The following is a 22585-nucleotide window of genomic DNA, read 5'->3' on the forward strand; positions in this document are numbered from 1 at the left end:
GCCGAGGTTGAGAAAAGCACCTCCGCTGCCGAGAAGAGGCCTGGCGAAGCTGACCCCTCCGAATCAACTAAGTCAAAGAAGCCGAGGTCGGACTCTACAGCCACCTCGGGTTCTCTTAAATCTGATGACCCATGGGCCCCCTCTATCATGATTGAGGACAAGCCAGTCAGAGCCGGCGATAGCGCTTCTGATATTGAGGTCGGCGTTGTCCTCTCCACTGTGTTGCTCCTTCCCAATAACCTCAACCGTATGGCCGAGGTCAACGAATATGAAGATTTCGCTTTAATAGTGCAGCACTCTGTACTGGTAAATCCCTAACACTTAGTACTCTTCATTCTTTGCTTTTAAACTTAAGTTTGCTAACTTTGTTCATTCCGTTTTTTCTAAGCGATCCAGCACGCCCACTCCTTTGCGATGCAGGCCGAGGACATGAAGAAGGAATTGGTCCACAAGACCAAGGAAGCTGCTGGCTTGCTCAAATATTTAAACAACGCCGAGGCTAAGATAAGAGTGCTGATAGATCAGGCCAAGGCAGCCAAACAAGCTCAAGACGAGGCCGAGGAAAAGGCAGGTGCTGCAGAAGTTGTTGCTGAGGTTCTCAAAGCCGAGAAAAAAGAGGCTGAAGCAAAAACTGCCGAAGCCTAAGCAGAGCTCCGAAGTGCCTTGGCCACAAAAGATGCCGAGATTAAAGCGGCGGACAAGAAGGCCTATACCAAAGGGGCAGCGGACATCCACGAGGAGTACAAGAAACAAGTCAGACAAACATGCAACAAGGGTTACACCCTTGGTTGGATGGTTACTTTGAAGGAATTGGTTGTCCCCGAGGACTCTCCTCTCAAAGATGAAGGCCAACTTGCACTGTTATTTCCTCTTGCTTCAAGTCAATCTGAGGCTAAGGCTCGGGGGAAAGAAGGAGAAGAAGAAGATGGAGAGGAAGACGAAGATGAAGAGGCTGAGGTGGCAGTTGATGCTGAAGTTCCTGCTGGGGCCAAGTCCCTAACTCTGAATGAGCAAGTCCTAGACTTGACTCAGGATGAGGAGGACAAGGTCTCAAAAGGTGCCTCCCCCAAGAAGACTACATCCAAGGTGCCTATCGCCGAGAAAGGCCTCGATCAAACTTTGCAAGAAATCGACGCTGAGCTCGAGGCTGAGAAGGCTGCCGAAAAGATGTCACAGTTGTCTTCTGGGACATATCCTGCCACCGACGCCGAGTAGTCTTAACTAGGAGTTTTTATTTCTGTGCCTTGTACTTTTTGCTTTATGAACGATGTTTACTTTTGTTTGGCCGATATGCCCTCCCTTTTTTGTAAATGAACAAGCAATCCTTCTGCAGGCCGATGTGCCTTTTTTGTATCTGATCAATTTTCTTTTCTGAATGTAAGTCTTTATATTTTCTTCTTTCAAGTGTTTGTGTTTGTATGCTTCACTGCTTCTATACTTAGAATATTTTGCATGTCTTCAAAAGCTATCTTTATATATATAACCTCTTCAGAGTATAATACCTCGGACTTAACTTCGTAATTGTTTATCTCGGCCTTGGCTTAACACTTGAAAACATTGTGAAAATATTTTCACAAGTGTTGGTTTAAGCTTGCTACTTCACCCTCACGTGTCAAGAGTTGTGTCTTCTATACACCCAGAGCTAGACAACCTTGGTCATCTCGGCAAGTACGTATGTACTTCTTTCAAATTTACCTCGATTTGACTTTAACTTGTAAATTTTTTTAAAAATTTCAACAAGTACTAAGCCAACTTTAGCTTGTAAATTTTTCTATAAAATTTCACAACAAGTCCCTAAGCACTTTGAACTTTTACTCATCATTCTCCAGTTCTCTGCCCCCTAATGTGAACTTAAGTTTCACTTAGGTTCTTATTAAGCATGTGGCTATGACCTTGTTACCGAAGTTAGATTTAAGTAGAGACTAGCCAAGGTTCTCAACCTTGGTTCCTCTGTTAATCTTACTCAAATGCATTTAGTTCCAATTTGAGTTTGACTCTACTGATATGACAAGTCCAAGTTAATTCAACTTAGTTCAACTCCATTATATGCAAGTATAATTCAACTCTGTCATATAATGAGTCTAAGTTACTTGTCATGTTTCACTTAAAAATATCGCCAACTTAGTTCAACTCTATTATATGCAAGTATAATTCAACTCTGTCATATAATAAGTCTAAGTTATTTGTCATGTTTCACTTAGAAACATCGCCAATTTAGTTTAACTCTATTATATGCAAGTATAATTCAACTCTGCCATATAATAAGTCTACTCGTTATGTTTCACTTAAAAACATCGCCAACTTAGTTCAACTCTATTATATGTAAGTATAATTCAACTCTGCCATATAATAAGTCTAAGTTACTCGTCATGTTTCAATCAGAAACATCATCAACTTAGTTCAACTCTATTATATGCAAGTATAGTTCAACTCTGCCATATAATAAATCTAAGTTATTCGTCATGTTTCACTTAGAAGCATCGCTAAGGGACTGATTAGTCGTATTACACAAGTTTGAAATTAAAAATCGAGGTGAAATTTTATTATTACTTCGGCTAATAACAAAAAACTTTAATTAAAAAACTAAAAATGTAATGATAAAAAAATTTCAAGTTGCAAGTATTCCAGGGTCTAGAAAACTTTTTGCCTTCACTGTCTTCAAGCCTGTATGCCCTATTGCCGGCGACCGAGATGATTCTATAAGGTCCCTCTCAATTTGGGCCAAGCTTTCCCTCTCTGGGATCCTTTTTGTTGCTGACGACCTTTCTCAGGACGAGGTCCCCAACTTGGAACTCTCGTGGGTTTACCTTCTTATTGTAAGCCCTAGCAAGCTGCTACTGGTATGCCCCCAGCCGAATGGCTGCTTTCTCCCTTCTTTCTTCCAATAGGTCCAGATCTCAGGCCAAAAATGCCTCATTAGTCCCATTCTCTACTCCATGGGTTCTGATTCCTGGAATGCCGACTTCTAATGGGATTACTGCCTCTGTGCCATAAGCCATGGCAAATGGGAATTTCCCAATTGATCTTCTCGGCGTAGTCCGATATACCTAAAGTACATTGGGCAACTCTTCCACCCACTTCCCCTTTGCTACTTCCAGCCTCTTCTTAATTCCATCCAAGATAGTTTTGTTGGATGTTTCTGCTTAACCATTGCTTTGAGGGAAGCTTTGAGTGAAGTAGTAGTTATTGATCTTGTACTTTGCACAGAAGCTTTTGATTAGCTTACTGTCAAACTGCGTACCATTGTCTGCTTTTATTACCCTTGGGATCCCAAACCTGATGATAATATTCTTCCATATGAAGTTCTTTACATCAATGTCCCGAATCTTTGCAGGGGGTTCAGCTTCTGCCCACTTGATAAAGTAATCTGTTGCTACCAGCAGGAACTTCCTTTGTCCAGTTGCTTGAGGTAGTTGTCCAACAAGATCCGTGTCCCACTAGGCAAATGGCTAAGGGCTGGACACTGGGTTTAAATTTGCTGCTAGTTGATGTATCAAAGGTGCAAACCTCTGACACTTCTCACACTTTCTGACATAAGCTTCAGCATCTTTCTGCATATATAGCCACCAGTACCCCTGAGTAATGGCCCTATGAGCAAGTGACCTGCCCCCTGCGTAGCTTCCGCATACTCCTTTGTGTATTTTATACAGGAAGTCTTCAACTTGTGAAGGATGCACACATCTCAAAAGGGGACCAGTAAAAGACCTTCTGTAGAGATGTCATTCTGCTGTCAGACTGAACCTTACTGACTTCAGTCTGGTTTTGTGTGCTTCTTTGTGATCATCTGGCAACTTCCCATCTCTAAGGAACACTACTATCGCATCCATCCAACTTGGTCCCATCACCACACACATTGCTTTATACTCTGTGTTCAGTGGTTCTATGCTTAGGCCTGACAAATAATCAACCATTATTGTCCTTGCCTCTCCTTATTTCATTGCACTGGCCAGGTTTGCCAACGCATCGACATGGCCGTTGTCATCTCGGATAACTTGATGTAGTCAGCAATCCTAGAATAAGGCTACCAATATGACAACCTCTTTTACATAGGCCATCATTCTTTCATCGCGGGCTGCGTATTCTCCTGTTGCCTGGTTGACGATAAGCTAGGAGTCACTGAAGACCACCACTTCGTCGGTTTCCATTGCTGTTGCCAACTTCAATCCTACGATCAGTGCTTCATATTCTGCTTCGTTGTTTGAGGCTATAAACCCCAAACCAATAGATTGTTCCAGTATCCGCCCATCTGGCGTTACTAGCACTACTCCTGCCCCTACTCCCTGACGATTTGAACTCCCATCAACAAACAGGCAGAAGGAGTCGCTGATGTAAATATCGCAGTGCCTAAGTTTCTCTTCTTTTTTCTGTTCTGCTATCCTCAGCTGGGCTTCTTCTTGTTCACCTAGCCATTCTAAACCGCGACTCAACGGAGCCCGATGTGGGATGGCGCCGGGTGTGAACTCGGCCACGAAGTCGGCTAAAACATGACCTTTGATTGTTGTTCTGGGTCTGAATTCCAAGTCGTATTGGCCCAACACCACTGCCCATCTGGCTATCCTACTTGTTAGATCTCCTTGCTGCAACAGGGACTTCAAAGGATGCCCAGTTAATACCACAATCTTGTGGGCTTAAAAGTGATGATTCAGCTTCTTTGAAGCCATTACCAAGGCCAGTGTCAGTTTCTCCAAGGGTAAGTATCTGGTCTCTGCATCTGCTAGGGTTTTAATCACATAGTAAACTGCCCTCTGTTCTCCCTTTTCTTCTCTGATTACCACTGAACTCACTGCATGCTCTGAAACCGCCAAGTATAAAACAGTTCCTCTCCAGGTACTGGATTTGCGAGAACTGGAGCTGTGGTCAAGTATTTTTTTAAGTCGGCCAAGGCGACTTCGCACTCTTCTGTCCATAAGAAGTCTGTGGCTTTCTTCACTAAACTAAAGAAAGGTTTGCATTTGTCAGAATTTTTACTTATGAACCTATTCATGGCTGCAGCCCTTCTAGTTAACATCTGTACTTGTTTTGCCGATGTTGGGCTCTTCAAGTCCAAGATGGCCTTGATTTGATCTGGGTTCGCCTCAATGCCTGTAGACACCCCATTTTTGACCGTCCATAAGACTTCGACGCGACTGATGATTTACATGGTGGAGAAAGGTGTACAGGGCAAAGGTTCAATTTCTTCGGCAAAGAAAGAGTCAAATCTCAACTTCATACCCCTGTTCTGGACCCGAACGATCTCGATCAAAATATTTTAGACTTAAAACCCTCTCTTTCAAAAACATTTTTGAAATAAAGTTTCTGCGATGTTCCGAGGCTCGCATTTTGTCAAAAATTGCGCTTTTCGGTAAACCGAGCAAGGACAAAGTGGAAATGAATGAAAGAGAGATGAAATCTTTGAAAAATCTTTCAAAACACCTTACTTAGGGGTTTGAAGTTGAAGAAAAGAAGAGAAGAGGGAAGAAATCCAGTCGGGGGAGAAAATGGGCATGAACCGTTAAAAGAAAGTCGAGCAGCCCTCGCCGAATCGAGCCTATTCATTTGGATACTTGGAATCAAACTATGAGGCCACCACCGTTGGAAATCTTACTCCCGGGGATTCATTTTTCACTCAAGAATCTCCTAAATTCAATTCTGGACGGGGGAGATATGGTTGATTGAAGTAGGGCATCACTCTGGTTAGACCGAAATCTGCGCGGATTTACGGAAACTGGCATAACTTTTTCCATAGGAGGAATTTTAATGTAAGGTTTACGCCATTGGAAAGCTAACTTCCGGGGCTTCAATTTGGATACTTGAATGGCCACCATTGGACTTCCCAATCACCCACCGGCCACTTTTCTTCCCGGTAGCCTTTTTTTTTATCCTGAAAGTAGCTGGCCGGCCAGAAAATCTAGCTGGCCGGCCACCTATTTGGTGAAATGGATTTTTTGCCCTTTTAAACTAGCCGGCCATGCCCCCCTCCCCAAGTGTGTCCTAGAAGTGAATTTTGTTTTCCACTACACCCATGTCCGAGGGTTTGGCCATTTTGGGGGGAAACTTGATTTGTTTTCCCCTCCTTTTTTTTCCCCCTCTTTTCCACCCCTTTTGCTTATATATACAGCCCCTCCCCTTCAGATTTTAGGGTTACAAAAAAATCCCCTCAAGCCTTTTGCATCATCTCCCTCCATCTCTCTCTTTCAAGCTCAAGCATCCAAGTTCCTTGCAACATTCCTTCATCACTACCTAGCATCACCACCACTACTCCATTTCCAGAAGCTTGGGGAGCTTTCCAGCAGCTAGGAGGCATCACTTCTCAAGCCAAGAAGCAACCAAGGGTTGGTCTTCAAGGGTAAATGTCAATTCCCTCTTTTTAAGCTTAATTTTGCAACATTTTTCTAGCTATTTTGTTTGCTGTTTTGAGCTCCGACCAAAACTGAAAGTACCCTTTATTTGAGCTCTATTTCATGATTCATTAAGGGAATTTTGTCATTTGAGGTCCCCATCTTGCATTTCCTTCTTTATCTCTTCTTTAGGCCCTAATCTTGCATGTTATTTTTGGCCTATGTGTAATCTGTTTTGGGGCATGTCATAAACTGTAAGTGAGCTTATTTTGAGCCCTTATTCAACATTGAAGAAGGGCTCATCACTGTTTAGATACCCCATGTGCTACTTGCTTTGAAATCCATGTTTTTGCCTCATTTTGCATGTTTTTTTTAGCCTATTTTTCTTCTGTTTTTTGACCTTGGTCCGAACTGAAAATGGCTATATTTTGACCCCCTTGTCATGTTTCATTAAGGGTCTTTGGCTTTTTGATGAATGTTTTGTATACTTTGTGTTTTGACCTCTTTTGGCCCCTACCTTGCATGGCATTTTGAGCATACTTGTATACTGTTTTGGGGGTTTCCATAAACTATAAGTAGTCATATTTTTGGTCCCTCTTCAGTTTTGTAGAAGAGTCTTTTTCTGTTTGGGCTTTTCATCTACCACTTGCTTCATTGCCTCCCTTGCGAAGCCATTTTTGTATGATAATTTAGTCCCACTTGTGCTTACTGTTTGGCCATGCTTTGAACTGTAAAAATTCTTATTTTGGGGCTGCCTTGCTTCTGTCTTTTCATTCCATGTACCAATTATGCATGCTTTGTATAGCTGTAAGCCATTTCATGTAGCTAGTTTTGCATTTCGGGAGAAATTCCATGCATCGGGTGTCATTTCGCCTTGTTTCGGGGCTGTTTTCCCCCTCATCTTGCTACTGATTTTTGCATGTTTGCATGTCATATTCCATGTCTTTGCCATGTCTCATTAGAGTGGCATTTCGGTGCCTGAGGGTCGGTCATCGGTTTGCGTGCACGCGTGCACGCATTTCGAGTTGTCTTGTTTTCATCTGATGGCCTCCTATGTGAGTATGGATGAGGCTCTCTCATGTTGGTGTAAGCCCATTATTGCATTGCGTATGCCATTTCATCCATAGCATTGTGTATGCTCGGTTGTGTATTACCTCGTGCAGCGTGTATGCCATTCCATAACATTGTGTATGTTAAGATTGTATCTTAGTTGCATTTCATGCATGTCATGCATATTGCATCGTGTTCGGGATGAGAGTTAGCCCGGGCACGGGAAACGAGGTACGTTTCGTACTCCGAGTGACGGAACATGTCTCAATTCCCCAGTCACCAACATTCTGGAGTATCCATGATGGAGTTAGGTTTTTGTTTTGTTTTCATGTGCATTCATTTCATATTGAGTTGTGCAATTCGACTCCTCGGCCATCATGCATCGATATGCGTGATTGGTGGCACGAGGATCGAGACATGCATACATTTGTGAAAATACATTGCCATGCCCCTTTCCTACTCTCTGTTGCAGCAAAATGAAGAATCAACAACTTTTCGGAGCTTGGCACGCATTTCAAGAATAGGTGCAAACAGAGGCTAATTGGGGCATCGTCATGGATTTCCGCACAAAGGCAACCCGAACATGCATCATTCATCACCCGGAGCGGAATCAAGGCAGTCCCTGGCTTGCATGCCAATTTTTATAGCTTTCTTAGTTAATTTGTTAATTAATTAGGAATTTGTACATTATTTGGACTGTAATATTTATTTGGACTGTACTATTCTTTTATTCGGGACTGTATATTTATTCGGACCCTCTGTGCGAGGGCATAATTGTAATAAGTGTGCGTGTGTGTGATGTATGTCTTCCAACCCCACGTCTTTCTTGCCTTTTATTTACCTGCTTATGATGGTTAGATTAGGGCATGTTTAAATTAGCATACAGTATGACAGCATGTTTGCATCATTCATCTGTTTTGCATGCACCGGGCTCGGCGCATCATACTAACTGCATTGTGTTTCAATTTCAAAGTTGAATACTTATTAGCTGTTGCATCTCATATGCCATGTTTAAAATAGCCGAGCCTGCTATAGTTGCATTTTGCATGTGTTGCATTAGGCATTTCTGTATATTTAGGATCATGCATGATTTCTAACCTAGCTTCTGTTTTGGCTTGGAGTACTCGGTAAGTTTTATGCTTTAGCATCCTTCCATGCGTGTGAGTGCTACCATGAATAGCATGCTTACCATGAGGCTATTTGCTTATGTGATATAACTGCCTGAATGCCTGTGGGTGAAGGTTGGGTTATCTGGATTGGAACAATTCATCAAATGTGCATTTCAAGCCCACCTGCGGGTGGCAAAATCTGCATCTAAGCCTACTTGCGAGTAGCAAACCATCTTTCGAAAACAAACAATGAAATGTTTTGTTCCAATTCAGGTGACCCAGTCTATACTTGTATGCTGTGCGCATCACATAGTAAATTTAGGCTAATAACCGGGATAAGAACACACAATGTTTTCAAAACTAGATATCATGGTTAGTAAAGGCCGATCTTTGATCGGGCGAGCGGGGGTGCTCACGAAGTGACCTTCCCCAATCGTACCCAAGTTCCCGAGCCGAGGCAACTTTGGTGATGACGGACACGTGGCCTTAGGCAAACGAGTCAGGGTTTCCTAAATTTTTCTCAAAATAAAATATTTAGGTGGCGACTCTGTATCTGGCAAAGCAGTCCATATTTGGCACTTCTTTTCTTAAAATCAGTTTTCTCAAAACGATTTGTCGAATTTGGACTCTTTGGTTCAGATTAAGAACCGTGACAATTTAAGAGTCCTGAGCTGTAGTGACCCCAAATGAACAGAACGAGAGCTCACCCTCCCGGGGCGTTTGGGGACGTCTACAATGCCCTTTCTGGTAACCAGGTATCCCAAGAACTTTCCTGACCCAACTCCAAATGCGCACTTTGACGTATTGAGTCAGAGCCGAAATGCCCTCAAGATATCAAAAACTGCTTTCAGGTCGGCCAGATGATTCTCAGGTTCTTTGGTCTTCACAACCATATCATCGATGTATGCCTCCACTATTTTGCCTATTAGATGTCTGAACATCTTAGTCACCAATCTCTGGTAACTTGCTCCTACATTTTTCAACCCGAAAAGCATCACTCTATAGCAATACAGCCTTTTTAGGGTGATAAATGTAGTCTTCTCCTCATCGGGCGCCGGGGGCGCGCGGGGGGGGGGGGGGGGGGGTACATGGCTATCTAATAGTACCCCCTATAAGCGTCCAGAAATCTCATCCTTCCATGTCCTGAGGTGGCATCCACCAATTGGTCAATCTTAGGGTGTGGAAAACTGTCTTTGGGACAAGCCTTGTTGAGGATGGTGAAGTCCACACAGACCCTCCACTTTCCATTCTTTTTCTTCACAACAACTATGTTTGATAATCATGTTGGGTAGTTTACCTCTCGAATAACTCTGGCCTCCAGAAGTTTATCCACTTCCCCTTTTACTACCTCAACATGCATCAACGTAGGCCTCTTTGCTCGTTGGATGATAGGTTTGTCCAACCTGTCCACATTCAGTCTATGGCAAGTGACCTCAGGGCATCTTGTATGGTGTCCAGGCAAACAACTCAATGTTTGCTCTCAAGAACACCTTTAATTCATTTTCCTCTTCCTCGGCCAAGCCTAAGCCAAGAAGGAAGAAGCTCTCTTCATCCCCTTGCTAGACTAGGATCTTTTTCAGGGCTTCCTTACTTTTATCGGCTGGTTCTTTGCCGACGTCCTCAATGACCTCCATGTCCTCATCCTCAATCTCTACTGTTTCTGTTTCTTATATGTTGCAGGTGGATTTCATTGCTGCCATGGAGCAATTCTTTGCATGCACCTGATCCCCTCTGACATCCTCAATTCCATGTTCTATTGGGAACCGCAACAGCTGGTGTAGTGTTGATAGAACAACCCCCGTTGCATGCAGCCATGGCCTTCCAAGGATAACATTGTAAATGGAGAGGGTGTCAATTATTGTGAACTCCGTATTTACCTTCTTGGTGCCAGCCTGCACCTCTAAACTTATTGCTCCCAGGGGCCACGTCGGCATTCCGTTGAACCCAACCATTGGGCCATTGGATTATTCCAGATTATCTTGGTGAAAGCCAAGCTCCTTGTAAAATCTGACATGCATGATGTCACAAAAGCAGATCTAGTCGATTAGAATGCACTTTACCTGGCACTCTCCAATCTTGAGGGATATTACCAAGGCATCATTGTGTGGATGCCGCAGCATCTCTAGGCCGTTCTCAATAAAGGACACCATTGGTCCTTGGCACTTGTCTGCCTAGGTCTCTTCTGCCGGACTTGATACACATGCTGTAAATGTTTCACCTTCTGAGTTTCCCCACGTATCTCATTCTCATTGACCTTCGAGTGAATCACATTGATCACTCAAGGTCCGCCTACTTGCGGTTGTGGTGATGGTGGAGATAGTGTTACTGGTGCCTGAGGCAATCTCGCTTGTTCTTCTCTTTTCCTGGCCTCATCTACTAGGTCCCTTAAATGACCTTGTCTTACCAAGTCTTCCAGATGTGCCTTTAGGGCTCTGCACCCTTGAGTCAGATGTCCATCCTCATTGTGTTAGGCACAACGCTTCCCCAGACTTCTTCCCATAAATTCGCCAAGAATCTTCTCTGATGCTCTATAATAGGGCTGATTCTAGATTTTTTCAAGACTTTGTAAACTGGAATTCGGAGTATGGTAGTGATTGCCTGTGCAGCCTTCAGTCCTGTCTCTTGTCTATTAAAGTTTGTATTACCTCGGCCTCGCTTCGGAGAGCCGTTTTTCTTCTCTTGCTTTGACGCCTTTATCCTCGGCGTGTCTTCCTCTGCTCTCGCAAACTTCTCGATCCTGGCCATGAGTTCCTCCATACTTTTTGTTAGTGTCTTTGCCAGTTATTTTCGAAGCAGACAGTCATCGTTCAGACCGTTCTTAAAAGATACGACCGCCACCTCTTGGTTGCACCCCAGTATTCGGTTAAACACCTTATAATATCTTTTGGCATAAACACTGAGGCTTTCATCCTCGCTAATTCTTAGAGCCATCAAGGAGTCCACCCTCAACGGCTATAGTTTGCTTGTCACAAACCTGGCCATGAACATCTCGGCTAGGCCTTCCCAGCTTTTCACAGTTCCTTTCTGCAACTTGTGAAACCAGTCTGATGCGATTTCCCCAAAGAATGAAGGAAACACCTTGCAGAGCAACGACTCGTTCCCGGTGTATAATGCCATTGAGTTCAGGTACAAGCCGAAGTGAAAGTTAGGGTCGGACTTACCATCATATATTTGGAATCTCGGCATGCGGAACTTTTTTGGGGCCTCGAATTTGTCTAATTCCACTGAAAACGGCGTTCTCGGCTTGACTGAAAGGTTACCTCGGCATCTTGTCGCTTTCTCTGGAGGTAATCCCTCAAAAATCCTCCTTGGTTCATCCAGGAGCTCGGCTATCAAAGGATTTCGGCCTTTTTGGTGCGCTACCCCTAGTGTCGTTATGAGTCCTCTTGGACCTCCCTTCATTGGTCGTGTCGAAACAAAGCTCCTTCCCTTGAACATGCCAATGTTCTTTAGTGTAGTCTTCTTTGGTACGGTGTGTCTTCCGAGACTCTCCTTTCATCGACTCTCCTCGCCCAACCTCCCGTGAAGGCCGGTTAGAGTGTTGCTTGGTCCTGTCGTACTGAAAGACTATAGGAACTGTTTTCTGCCCCCTTTTTTTGGGCATCGTTCTTCGTCGCTGGAATTAGCCTGTCTTGTAACGGAAACGGTGGCTGCATAACATTGTTCTGCATCATGAAATTGACGATCGATTGTAGGTCCGCTAATTTGTTCGCCATTTCCTTCATCTCTCCGTCCCTCCTCAGGTCTCTATCTTTCCATACCTAGAGGTCGTTCTCGTTATAATACCTGCCTCGGTCTGCCTTCTTTGCTACGTCTCCCTCTTGGCCGACGTCTTTATCTCCAGGATTCTTATCCCTGGTTTCTTCGTTGCATTTATCCTCCTCTTCGTTAGAGTCAATGTGTTTACCACTTCTAGTAGGGATGTCGTCCCCAATCTTCTCTTTCTGTCCGTCGTTGACCATCTATTCTCTTTTCTTTTCCACAGACGGCGCCAAATTGTGGGTGCTGATTTCTGACCACACTGCCAAACAGGTACTCAACTGGAGAACACCGGCAGAATAGATGGCGCTCGAACAACCTGTCACAGAAAAATAAGACTCCGACAGTGGTTCATCTACCCCGGGGCACTCCAACGATCAAGTCCGTACTCAATTATCTCTCAAAGATAGCAAACAGTGCTTAACTCACTAGCCAGGAAACAAAAAGCATACCTAAGACCCACGATGGTACCTTACTTTTATAGCCAATATTAACCTGATCCCTGTAGAAGCCTAGCTTCTCTTGGACTCTGGCTCAATACTCGTCCTGGACTCTCCAATAGATAAAGATAAACTTCCTAGGAGCTTTATCCTTATCCAGGCTGAGGTCCTTCCTCACTCTAAGACTCTTATAGCTTATCCGTTCATCTCAGATTCTAGTATCTCCGCAGATAACCTCAGCCTAACCGAGATTACCTCGGCGCCATAACCAGGACACATGGCACCTTGGCTGGCACTTTGGTGCCACCTTGGCCACGTGTTGCTATTCACAAAAATATGCCCCTACAGGCTGCATTTGTTACCAGCTTTCATGGCTGGAAGACTTCTCATTTCTCCCTCATTGTGTATAAAAGGACGCCATCTTCCTTTCTTTCAATATAGAATTTTTCGACTTCTATACTATACAGAATTTCTGCTCCTATATTCTTCTTCCAGTGTGAGAGAGTATTGTTATTGTCCGTTCATCGGAACTAAACAGAATGTGCTTCTGTGTTAGCGGATTTAGACCATCGTATCCTGTAAGACAAACACCGATATACCTCCAGCACCTACGGTGAGGAGACGAATCTGTTTTAAGGAGACTATGATGTTATAAAGATTTCGGTTTGCTTTCTTTTCCTTAAATTTTTATCACATGTATTTCTATTCATTAAGTTGTATGATATAATCTCATGCTTTCTTATTCTGTAAATTAATTTAATTTTGTATAAACCTATTTATTTATTTTATTTAATCACACAATTTGACAACACGTGTCCCCCTAATCCTTAATTGCCTCCGTCCCTGGATATATGCAACATGTAATTCCATATAAATATAAAAGAAATGCTATGTATGCATTGCTTAAAAATTAAAAAATTAATGAAAAAAATATATTTTTTTTGGTTTAGCAAAAGGAATCAAGATGGTGATGCTTTTATCTTCATTGGTAGCAAAATGCCTTCTTGATTAGTTGTTACATTTCAAGTTCTTTTATTTTATATTTTTTTACATCGAAAACCTTAGTCTAATTTGTACCAGGCATTATTTGAATCATTCATCTTACAGTGAGTTGCAAATATTCCAACTAGTTAAAATTGATTTGTAACAATGCAGGCACGGCGTGTGTCTTTGGACGGATTGGATAAAGAAATTGTAATTTATCAGACTGTTAATCTTGTTTTGTGATATATTGTTTCCGGACTATTTGATTAGATTAGATTTGTATCATATGTTTGTTTAGTTATGAGATTAGATGTTTGGATTCGATTATTCTATTAAATCTTATATGTATCCTATTTTATTTAATTTTTTTACTAAAAATTTTAAAAAATTAAATAAATAGAATATCAATAAAAATTATATAAATTTATTTTAATTTTAGTGGAAATTTTTTAATTTGAACTTTTAAATAAATTAAACTTTTAATAAATTGAAATTTTATTTTTATTTTTAATTAAATAAATTGAATAAATTGAACTTTTAAAGGGTGATCATAATCCATTGAACTGTTAATTTAATTTAATTTTTAGTTGAGATTTTTAAATTTTATTTTACTTTACTAAGTATAATTAAAAATAGTATAAATAAAAAATTGAAGGCCAAAAATGTCATTTTAACCTTCCAATCTGGAGAAGGAGTTATCCTACCATTTTTATCCCACACTCTCCATGGGACACAATAATCCCACAAATAAGAGGTTGATAGTCCGGTTGGACTATTAATCCAACTTATATTTTTTGAACCAAATATCATACTATCATATGCAGTGGACATGAAATCTTATCCCACACTCTAATCCCCCAAACAAACACCCCCATAGAGATGTAAACAGTTTGATCTTATTGTTGTTTTAGTATTGAAAAAAATCTTTTAGTTTTGATAGTTGAGGAATCCACAAAAATTATATTCTGCGGTTCAATTTTGTCGATTTGGTGAAAAAGAGAATTCACGTGAAATTTTAAATGATTTTACAAAAACTTATCAGAATATTTGGTTTGAGTTTTTTGTATTAAGTTTTTAGAAAATTGAAATTTTTGTTTTTCGTTTTTTTTTTTTTTTGTTTGTTTTTAGTGAATATTTTTAAAATTTTAAGTATTTTTTACTTTTTTTATATCTATCTTATTTAGATGTATCTAAAAAGTAAAATATTTACAAAAAAAAAAATTAAAAATTAATAAATACACAAAAATAAGAAAAATATGCTGAATTTTTATTTTTTTATATTTTTTGGTATTTAGTGAATTTTTTAAAGATAAATATTATATTTTTTAAGTGTATTTATGTTAGGTGTGTCTAAAAATTAAAAAAAAAAAATTGCTTAAAATATTAAAAAAAATTAGTAAAAATAAAAATATACAGAAAATAAAAAAATACAATTTTCTAAAAAATATTTTTAAAAAATCCAAACCAAACAAAGTGATGGAATTTTACCTTCAGAATAAATGAAAAAAAGGTATGAGGGTTGCTATTTAAATGCCTTCACCTTAATTTTTGCTAGAAAAAGTGTATTATATTATCAATTACCTTCCAATACTAAAATAATTAAAATATAAAATATTTTAATATAATATTTTGATCAATTTAAAATAAGAAACAGTCCAAAAATTAAAATTTTGATCATTGTTAAACAATCCTTGTATCATTTTTTTTCGTAAACGCCTAATTACAAATTCCTCTAATAGAAAAGAGCTGACCATCCTAACACATCACTAAACTAAAAACATTATAAAAATAAATAAATAAATAGCACTAGCTACGTAACACTTTACCACACATATTATCAAATTTTTAATTTTAAAATAATTTTTATAAATAAACTATACCCACTTCCCTCACCAAGAACATCTCTAACATTTACGGAAAATGATTGGTGGCCCTAAAAAAGTTGGCCCTAATACCCCTAATTTCCATTTTTGGAAACTGTTTTTTTTTTTCTTTCTTTTTTCCTTTTTTTTTTTTTTTTTTTTTTACCTAAAATGGCATTTCGGGGCATTCGAGCCCCGAAGCCTCGGGCCCTCAATCAGCGCCCAACATTTACTCACTTTTTTCTTTTTTTTTTTCAACAAATTTGAGTAAAAATTTAAATAAAAACTTCATCTGATATCGCGCGTTCCAACAGAGTAATCTGAAATTTTATCAAACCACCGGTCGACTAAGAGGATGTCCGGCCAGTCAACCGGTTAGTGTAAATTTTTCAAAATCCTGAAACAAATTTTGCAAGAAGGTAGTCAACCAGAGGGATAATCCGCCAATCATCTGGTGCTCATGCATACTTGTAAAACTAACGGCTATTTACAGTAATTTGATGAAAGACTCAGGCATTCTCAATTTGATGAAAGATTTAAGATATTCTGAATTTGATATGGATTTGATATTAATGTTGGAGCACATTTTTATTAATTTTTTTATCAAATTTAAATTTGATGAAAATTTGATAAAAAAATTAAAGATGATCTAACAAACTCCGTGCATATATATTTATTCCAGTCCATTCTATTCCATTAAATAATATCAAATTCTTTCTAACCATTTTCTTTCTATAATTTAAGTGCTTTGCAAATCTCTACTTTATTCTAACTTCACACAAATATATTAACTCAAAATTTTATTTAAAAGAAAAATAGAGGCTATTGTCACTATAATTCTTGTACACAAGAATAATGTATCAATATTAATTTTGTAATTAAATGCATTTTTAGGAGCTCTTTGCTTTTTAATGATTAGTTTAAAATTGTGTCACATCATTTTGTATAATTTTTCTGCGTATATTATTACTCAAATTTTATATAATTGAGTGAGATATTTGCCACAATAAATAGAGTTGCTTTGGCAACATATCAAAAAAGTTAAAAGTCAACTTTTAATTTATTTTGGGTCACATTACCTCTCACATGAAACAGTGAAAAAAGTTTTTTAAAAAAAAAAGTTAAAAAATTAACTTTTAACCATCTTCCCAAAACACCCCTATGAAGGCCCTTTAAAATATGAGTGAAACACCAATAAATCTTAAATAATGATCTTATAAATTGTTTAGTATTTTTTTTTTTTTAAGACTCAAAGATCCTATTCTAATATGAATTACATGAAGGGGCGAGCATATACACGTGTATTATGTCTTGAGGGACAAATGTGGGTTTATTTCATAATGTTGAAATTACAAAATATGACATTTCAAAAAAATTCCTTAATATATTTTTTTCAAACGTAATACTACAATGTAAGACTCAAAAAACGTAACACTCCAATATAACATACTAAAAAAAATTTTAGTATATTTTTTTAAACGTAACAACATAATATTTAAAAAAATTTACTTAGTGTATTTTTCGCAAACGTAACATTCCAATATAACATACTAAAAAATTATTTAGTGTACTTTTCTCAAACGTAACAATGTAACATTCTAAAAAAAATTTTTAGTGTACTTTTTCTAAACACAACACTCCAATCAATATAACACAAAAACTTCTTAATGTATTTTTCTAAACGTAATACTCTAACATGACACTCTAATGTAACACCAGAAAATCACATAACAGAAATGTAAATTTTTACGCTTAACAGCCAATACTTCACCAATCCTCCCACCAAGAATATTTCGCATCTCACTTTTTCATTCTCATTCCAAAAATAAATTAGAAAATTGAAAAGATGAATCACAAAAGGTATTCGTGTAAACTCAAATAGCACCAAATCAGATAAATATGACTTTTCAAAAGAAAAATGACTAATTAGTTCATAAGAAAAACTTTGGACAAATTACACTGATAGTCCTTATAGTTTGGGATTTGTATCAGTTTGGTCCTTGACTTTTCAATTGTGACACATTTGATCCTAATTTTGAATGTTGTTCCAAATAAGGACAATTGAAGATACCATTACTCAATTCAAGAGCAAAGTCATTAATTTGATAAAATATAAACTAATTTGACAAAAATAAATGTCAAAAAAATATTTTTTAATTTTTATAAATTATTTCTACCTACCAAAGATAAAATTATGTAAAATTGATAAATCTTTTACAAATTTATTTATTTATTTACCAAATTAATTTTTATTATGTGTTTAGATGATGATCATGTAATAGTTATTTTTATTTTTATTAAATTAGTTTCTATTTTTTTCAAAAGTTAAATATGGTGACAACTTTGATATCATTATTAAACCAATCAATTAAATAAATAAATAAATCTAAAGCTAAAAACATTTCATATATTGAATGTATCGAGTACATATTAGAAAAACCTAATAACCACCTATTATATGGTCATAATCCAAATATCTAATAAAAATTAATTTGATAAAATAAATAAATAATTAAATGTGTAAAAGATTTATCAATTTTACATAATTTTATCTTTGGTGCATAGAAAAATTTTTAAAAAATTCAAAAATATTTTTTTGGCATTTATTTTTGACAAATTAGTTTATATTTTATCAAATTGACAACTTTGTCCTTAAAATTGAGCAATAGTATCTTTAATTGTCCTTATTTGAAACAAAATTCAAAATTCAGGGTCAAATGTGTTCAATTGAAAAGTCAGGGATCAAAGTAACGCGAGCCCCAAACTATAAAAACTACTAGTGTAATTCGCCCAAAACTTTTCAAGATTCAATGGATCAAATATTCCATCATATGAGATTTACAGGTAAATTCTCCTTAAATATTAAGGGTTCAATATTATGCCTTTTTTTAAATTTATTTACACAAGACAATTGAAAAATAAAATTTTTTTGACATAATTTTGAAAAAAAATAATTAAAAAATAGGGTTTTTATTGATAAATTCATTTTAGAGTTGTTGTAACCCATTAGGTCCACAAAGGATTATTATAACCTAATTAGTTTCATGTACTTTTCTTTTTATTCCATCAGGTCCATTTTACTAATTTTATTTTTTCAAATAGACTATTATGCCCTTATATATATATATATATATATATATATATTGTGTTGATACACAAACCATGTTGCATTTTTTTTTTCGTTTATTCTGTTTTGGTAGTTTCTATCTTCACGCTTTTGATCATCATTCTAATTCAGATGGACACGTTTTTACTTTTCATGCTCGTTTCAAGGCTTTGATGTGCTAGGGTTTCATTGTTGCTGTTATGGTATGGTTTGGTGATTTTAGAGTGAAGACGACGGATTGGATGGTGTTCGGTTGTGACATTTTCTAGAGTGTAACTAGTTTAAATTAGTTGTTTTCGAGTTACAGGATGAGTGTAGGATTGCATGATTAAGGTTAGTATCATTTTGGTTATGAATACATGTTCAGTTTATGTTTTAATTTGTATGATGGATGAGATGCTCTGTTTTTTGATTGATATGGATCAGATGCTTTGTTTGTTCAATTATATGCATTTTACGTGGGCCTGTGGAGGGGAGGTCATTCAGATTATGTGAAGAATGTGGATATTCTCATTTTACTTTGATGTTTGCTTAATGAGTCTCTGTGTGGGAGAGATAATTCAGAGTATATGTAACAATGTGAATGTTCATATCTTGTTAATATGAGGTTATAGAGGGTTGCTTGCATGTTGTGTAATGTCACCTTGTTGTGGTGTTGTGATTTTGAACTTGTAAAATGTTTTATGTTGTGCAAGGATGATGGTGGTAGTTTTCACTATGGATTTAGCAGTGGAACTGTACACATAGGTATTTAGTTTGCACAATGTGAATATTCATATAGTATGGATTATTGCATGTGTTGTTGTTCGTATGGTTGTTACGTGGTTGTTGACTTTTGTTTTGTTGTATTTTTATAGGAAATGGATACCTTTATGATGTTGGTGTGCACATATGGTTGCAGTACAATTGTAATAAATGTGATTCGTGCATTGTGTTTTCGAGTTTGGTGGAGCGTTTGTGTAAAAAATGGGACGAGTTGTCTGCTTGTTCTATTTCATTATTCTGTCGACTACCTAGGATTAATAGGTGTGATTTGGACAATGACGAAGAATTTTAGAACATGTTATTGCTTGCCAAATCAATGGGGTTACACCATGTAGAGTTTGTCGTTGATTTGAAATGTGATATTGGTCAGTCGAGTAGCTCTGGATCACTGCATGTGTGGAGTGAGGAAGAAATTGATGCACTCTAGAGATTTTGCCACCATAAGCAGAAGGTGTTGTTGTCAGTCTCTTGGGTAAATGATATTACGCATGTGAGACAACGATTTGTTAGAGGTGTACAAGAATTTCATGATGTTTTATGTAAATATGCAACCCAATGCGGGTTTCAATTTATGTATGTCAAGAACGAGACAACAAGGGTTACTGTGGTGTGTGCGATGCGCGAGGAGAGAGGTTGCTTGTGGTCTATACATTGTAGAGCACAACGAGCAAATGGTTTTTTCTATATCAAGAGGTTCAGTGATGTGCATAGTTGTGGTGCGAATGTCCGAACATCAAAGAATCCGAGAGTTAGTTCTGATTTGGTGTCAAGTACTATATCTGAAATTGTAAGGGACAAGTCGTTGACTCAGCCGTGTGAGGTGGTGACTATTTTGAAGAGGGATTATGGGCTAGATGTGAGTTACCACTTGGTATGGTTGGGTTTGGAGAAAGCAAAGGCTATTATTCATGGAGATCACTTATTATCGTTTGACCAGCTGCGGTGGTATTCAGATGCTGTGATACATTACAATCCAGAGAGTTATGTCAATATTGATTATGACGCGAGTAGTCAACAGTTTTGTCGTTTCTTTATATCATTCGCTACGTGTATTTTTGGAGACAATTCTTGTTGGCCTTTACTATTCTTAGATGGAACATTCCTTAAAGGAAAGTACAAAGGTCAGCTACTTACAGCAACGACGATAGATAGAAATGATGGTTAGTATTTTTTTAGCTATGTATCTATGTAAATATTCACATTGAGTGGCACAGTGTAGATATATGACTGACCATTACACAGTGTGAACATTCACATGACCTGGTTGCTTTGTAGTGTTTCCGTAAACTACTTGTGTTAATATTTACATTGGAATATTGTGATCAGTTGTTTAATGGTGTTGTGTTGTAGGTCTATTCCATGTTGCATTTGCGATTGTTGATTCAGAGATCACGGCCAATTGGTCGTGGTTCTTGCACGAACTTGGGAAAGTTGTTAATGGTAAGCGTCAGATTACTTTTATTTCGGATCGTAATCTTGGTGTGTCAGAAACGATGCCGAAGGTGTTTCCATCGGCTCACCATAGTTATTGCTTACAACACTTGAAGAACAATTTAAAAGACTGGATGAAAGGAATTAATAATAGATTTAGGGATCACCTAGTTAGTAGTTTGGATGACTATGCTCACGAGCCAACTGTGGTAAGGTTCCATGAAAAGCTTAAGAAATTAAAAGATAAGGGTAAGCAACGAGTACATAATTTTTTCAAGGACTTGGCACCTGAGCACTGGGGGAATTCATATTTCAGGTAATAGTAGTTTCCTAATGTATTCCATTTGTCAAGTTTAGAATGGTAGCGATGTGAATTTGCCGTTATGTTTTGTGGCGATGTGAAATTTCATATTCAGTTTCAAAGAAATTAAATTCAGTATTGTACAATGTTTGTGATGTTGTGTAGGGACATGCGTTATTGGGAGATGACATCCAATACAGCGGAGTCATTTAATAATTGGATTAAAGAAGCACGCAATCTTCCTATCACTCAAATGGTGGACACAATTCGTACTAAGTTGATACAGCAAATGTCTGCACGGCGTGACCAGGCAAACAAATGGAATGAGCTTATTTGTCCTACATTCAAAACAATGCTTCTTGATTCATTTAACGACAGAAGGTCTTGGCAAGTCAACAAAGCCATAAGGATGTGTTTGAAGTTCATTCGATACCATTTGTTACAGTTGATATTCCAAGGCTTCAAATGGCAAATCAATGGATTCCCCTGTGACTATGCTGTTATTGCTATTCAGAAGAACCACTATAATCTCAATGATTGTGTGGAACATTACTTTCATGTAAAGACATATCGTGCAGCCTATTCGGGTGTTATATTCCCTATACCATCGGTGGAAAAGCCGCCTTTTGATCCCACGGACTTCACTATATACCCACTAACTGTGAAAAGACCACCTGGAAGGCCGAAAAAGAATAGAATCCTATCAAGTAGTGAGAAACTGAAGCAAATAAGGTGCGGGAGATGTGATAAATTAGGAAGCCATAATAGGAAATCATTCAAGGAGCTGATATAGGGTGTACATTTTTCATTTCAACATTGTGTTTTACATGGGATTCTTATATTAATTTTTGAAATAAGATTGTGTTGTGTTGGCAAACATTGTGTTGTAATAAGATTACGTTGTGTTGACAAACATAATAATGCTTTGGCAAACTTAGGGTGTGTTTGGTAACGTTTACGTTTTCAGTTTATATTTACAAAAATTTTATAAACTGGTTTTTGTTTATTTTTTGTTTATTTTTAGAAAAACATAAACTACAAACGCGTTTGGTAATTGACAAAATGTTTAAAAAATTTTAAAAATATAAAAAAGAGTGAAAAATGGCAAGTGGTGGCAAGTGACGGCGAAAGACGGTGGTAGAAAGTGGTGACGATGGGTGGTGGGTAGCTGGTGGTGGGTGATGGTGGCAGGTGGTGGGTGGTGGGTGGTAGCGAGTGGGTGGTGCCGGTGCCGGTGCCGGGTGGTGGGTGGTGGTGGCAGATGGGTGACGGATGGCGGGTGGTGGTAGGTGGTGTCGGGTAGGTGGCGGTGGCGGGTAGGTGGTAGGTGGTGGTAGTGGATGGGTGGGTGACGGTGGCGGCTGGTGGGGTGGTGGGTGGTGGTGGCAGGTGGGTGGCGGATGGCAGGTGGTGGTGGGTGGTGGATGGTGGTTGGGTGGGTGACGGTGGCAGGTGGTAACG

At 38.3% G+C, this 22585-nt stretch overlaps 1 protein-coding gene across 1 annotated transcript; it reads left to right on the forward strand.

Moving 5' to 3' along the window:
• The first annotated feature begins 20008 nt into the window (after positions 1-20008).
• LOC114318473 (uncharacterized) lies at positions 20009-21917 on the forward strand. The gene is made up of 3 exons (XM_082888955.1): positions 20009-20552; positions 20743-21139; positions 21290-21917. The coding sequence occupies exons 1-3, from the start codon at positions 20009-20011 to the stop codon at positions 21915-21917; spliced, it is 1569 nt and encodes a 522-aa protein (XP_082745081.1).
• The last annotated feature ends 668 nt before the right edge of the window (positions 21918-22585 follow it).

The sequence above is a fragment of the Camellia sinensis genome, chromosome 9 (assembly GCF_055761805.1).
Source record: "Camellia sinensis isolate YWXY chromosome 9, ASM5576180v1, whole genome shotgun sequence".
NCBI lineage: Eukaryota > Viridiplantae > Streptophyta > Magnoliopsida > Ericales > Theaceae > Camellia > Camellia sinensis.